Consider the following 3,810-nt stretch of genomic DNA (forward strand, 5'->3'; position numbering starts at 1 on the left):
TGCGGTGCCTGTGCCCACCCCTGCCCACACCCTATGCCAGCACCGCCGTGGAGTTCCCCAGCAGCCAGGGGAAGCAGGTAAGCATCCCTTTTCAAATTCTAGGTTCACCTTGCTGGACCCATCCTTCTCTGGGCTCTGCTAGGCAAGGGCTGTGCGTGCATTTGTCCATCTTAGTCTCCCTGAATCCACTGCCCTGTGCACGCCAGACAAGTGCTCCCAAACACTTCCTATTTTCTAGACAGGTAGGCAAAGGTCCTGAGAGGACCCACCTGCCAGTCACCTCCTCGGCACAGAAATAGGTCCCAAGTGGCTTCAAAGGACAAAGAAAACGAAGGCATGGCTAGATCCAGAGATGAGGCACAAACTCACTTTGCTGCTGTCCTCTCTCCCCAGCAGCGCCCGCCCCCTCTCCTCTGACCCCCAGTGGCAGAGAGGCTCCTGGGGCGCCAGGCCTCCTCTCGCCCAGGGGGCACAAAAAGCAAACGCACAGCCACCAAGTCCGTTCCAGCTCCCAGCAAATCCGTAGGGCAGAGGAAAGTGAACCCCTGAAGGTATCGAGACTTAAATCTTTACGGGAGCAGTCTCATCTTTCTCCTTTGACGTGGTCGGTGGGTTTGATCCACTGGCCTTGCAGTTACAGGCCAAAGTTTAACCCACTAGGTCACCAGGACTCCTCAGTGGAAACAGGACCCAAAAGTCCCAGGGTCATCCCTGATTGGTCACATGCCCAATTCTGAACTTGGCATTGGAACTCGGTATTAAGTGGGATGATGTGATTGGCTGGGCCAGGATAACACACCGCCATCCAAGGGATGGGGTGAGGGTAGCGTCTGCCTAACATGGTCCATTAGACGGGTAGAACAATTCCGGAAGAGCGATGGGAAAGCTCTCCTAAGAGGGGGCTGAATGGAGGTTTTGCAAGCAAAGTCTGGGTGGATGGGAAGCAAGGCCCCGCCCACAGCCTTGACCGCACCCTCGCTCTCCAGGTTTGGCAGTGGACTGAGCCAGTGAGCTTCCCGGAAGAGGCGTCCCCGCATGAGGACCTGGTGGTGGAGACATTCTGGGGCAAAGGCGAGGGGGCAGGACTGGACACTTGGCCTCTTGAGTTGACGGACATCGTCCCCGAAGACCAAGCCAAGGCTCTGGGGCCCAGCAGACAGGGCTGTCTGGCGGAGGGCCACCCCCTGCTCCTCACAAGACCTAATGCAAGTCCTAGGCTTAGGGGCGCTCAGGACTCCGAAGCCTGATGGGCAGGAATACTAAATGCCACTCCATCTCACAGACAGTGCAATGCCCGGAGGGATGGCCACAGTTACACAGGCTGGTTATTAAGCGCCTACTGCATACCCAGACCCAGCCAGCCACTCTCCCGGTTTCCTGAATTCCCCAACCACCCAGCGAGTACGGCGGCTGCCCTGTTTTACAGATGGGGCCACTGCGGCTTAGAGAGGTGGGGTGACTCTCCTGAGGCCACACAGCCCGGGCAAGAATCAACTGGGGACCAACTCGACCAAGCCCCACCAGCCTCAGGCGCCCTCACCCCTCCAGCCGTCTGAGCGCAACTCTGATTGTGACACATTTTAGGCAGGAAGCCTTAGCAAGCACCCCTAGACGGAAGCTGCCGTGGGGGTAGGTCGGACTTCCGGGGCGGGGATGGGCACGGACACTGGTCCACTTGCTGCTGAAATAGACCTTAGGGGAAGACTCGCTCCAAATGGCTGGTATGCCAGGGTCAGGAGCCCTGGCACAGGAGTCCAGCCTCAGGGCGCCCACCACCTCATGAGGCCTCTGTGTGGGCAACAAGGTGGCTGTACACCCCCTGAGGGAGGCGGCTGTCCCCTGCCTCAGTCTCCTTCCTGGTAAATGGAGAGGCGCACCCCACCCCTCCATAGCTGCCCGGCCGGAGCTTGCACGACATGCTCGACATCCTCAAACAGGAGCCTGAGAATTGGGAACTAACTCATGCATTTCTCCCTTCCACGAACATTTCTGCATCTCCGGGCCCCGCTGAGGAGCATCCAGCCTGGGGTAGGCAAAGTTCTGCTCCCTACTCCGAATCCACCCGCTGGCCTGCCCCACCACCTGGCCTTGCACTAGCGTGCCTCCAGTCTCCACTGCCCCTCCAGAGTCTCCTTAGGACACATGGTCCCTTAAATCCCCGACGGCGTGGGATCTCTGATACCCTTTGTGGCCACCAGGTGGCAACAGCTGCACGTGTCTCCTGAGCCAAGTGACCTGCCCCCACCCCACCTCCTACCACATTAACAAGACATACTTTTTCCATTTTCAAACTGTTTTCAGCCATTGGCCGTGACAGCCCCGAGCACAATAGACTACCCCTGTGATCAAGCGGGGATGGAACCAAATCGTCCCGCCATAGGGCTCTCACTGGCTGAGTTTCGGGTTAGCCAAGCCTTTCTTCCCAGTCGTTGATAGTCTGACAGCCCTATCGAAACCTATTTAGGGTCCTGGCAATCAGGGTGCAAGCTACCACAGAAAGACCACTGCACATGGGGTGGATGGGTGAGAATTTAACCCAGGTTGCCCTTACAGAATGCAAAGTTCTACCACGGAACTGCCATTGAAGTACCAATGCTTCCCAACTGGTGGTGGTGGTGGTGGGGTGTCCCTGACCCTGGTGGTCCAGCTCACGTGGCTTGGCTATTCCCTGGGGCTCTGCTCCCTCCTGGCTTTTGTTCAGGCCTTGTCCTCCTCCAGATAAGCCCTCCCGAGGCTGGTCCTCTTTGTTCCGTGGGGCTGGCTCCGGCCTGCATCTGGTTTGAAATGTATGGCGGTCCCCTGGCATGGCCTGCTGCCACCATGTCTGAATGACCTTCAACCGCATTTCGAGTGGAGGTGAGCTCAGAAGATGCAAACCCTGGGATACCATTGGTGGGGTCAGACGGATCTTGGCTGAAAGCGGAGAATACAAGAAGGCGCTTAATTGACGACAAAGTTGTCTGTGTGTGCTTTCTTGACTGAGCGAAGGCGTGCCATTGCGCAGAGGGTATGAAGTGACAGGAGCATTTCGACAGAACGGGAATTCCAAAACACTGAATAGTACTCGGGGAATGTGCACACAGCCCAAGAGGCGGACGCTGATTGGACAGGACAGGGGAACACTTGTTAGATGTTGCTGAGCCGGTCCCTATCCACAGCCACACTGTGTGCAGCGGAACACGACGCTGCCCGGTCCTGTGCCAGCCTCACGATTGTTTTTGACATCTGAACCCACAGTTGCAGCTGCGGGCCAATCCACCTCCCAGAGGGACGTCCTTTTCTTTGCTTTCCCTTCAGTGGACCAAGCACGATGTCCTTCTCCAGCGACTGGTCTCTCCTGACACGTCCAAAGTACCGGGGCGTCTTGTTATCCTTGCCCCTGAGGCCTTGCACGCGGGCGGTACCTCTTCCAAGACAGACCTGTTTGTCCATCACTTGTCTGTCAGTTTGCCATCCTCTGGTGGCTTCTGTGTTTCTGCGTACCAGCAGGGCCCCCCAAAGTGAACAGGTTTAAGCCGAGCCCCCAGATTCAGGACAGACCGAAGAAGAAACAGGCTGTCCACGGCCGAGGAATTCGCCACTGAACGCCCTCTGGGGAGCATCAGAAGCGGCAGTGACCGGAAAGCTACCGAACGGAAGCAGAGCGTTGTCAGAGAGAGCACCAGAGGATGAGCCCCTCACGTCCGAAGGCACTCAGCGTCTGAAGGGGATCCTGCCCGCTGTCCGATCAGGACAGGGGTGCCAGCAGGGTGACTGCTCCTGCCCGACTGACGAGTCCCTCTGCACGCTGAGCAAGCCGTCTGAGAAGCT

The 3,810-nt window shown here is 57.7% G+C and overlaps 1 protein-coding gene across 1 annotated transcript in view; it reads left to right on the top strand.

Moving 5' to 3' along the window:
* IL12RB1 (interleukin 12 receptor subunit beta 1) overlaps positions 1 to 2,468 on the top strand; it is a 29,887-nt gene extending 27,419 nt beyond the window's left edge. The window contains 3 exon segments of the mRNA XM_045299251.1: positions 4 to 77; positions 987 to 1,190; positions 1,192 to 2,468. Coding sequence (XP_045155186.1) covers positions 4 to 77; positions 987 to 1,190; positions 1,192 to 1,263 — 350 coding nt within the window. The 3' untranslated portion in view covers positions 1,264 to 2,468.
* The last annotated feature ends 1,342 nt before the right edge of the window (positions 2,469 to 3,810 follow it).

The sequence above is a fragment of the Echinops telfairi genome, unplaced genomic scaffold, assembly GCF_000313985.2.
Source record: "Echinops telfairi isolate 266 unplaced genomic scaffold, ASM31398v2 ScPeMD7_7457;HRSCAF=8495, whole genome shotgun sequence".
In the NCBI taxonomy this organism is placed as follows: domain Eukaryota; kingdom Metazoa; phylum Chordata; class Mammalia; order Afrosoricida; family Tenrecidae; genus Echinops; species Echinops telfairi.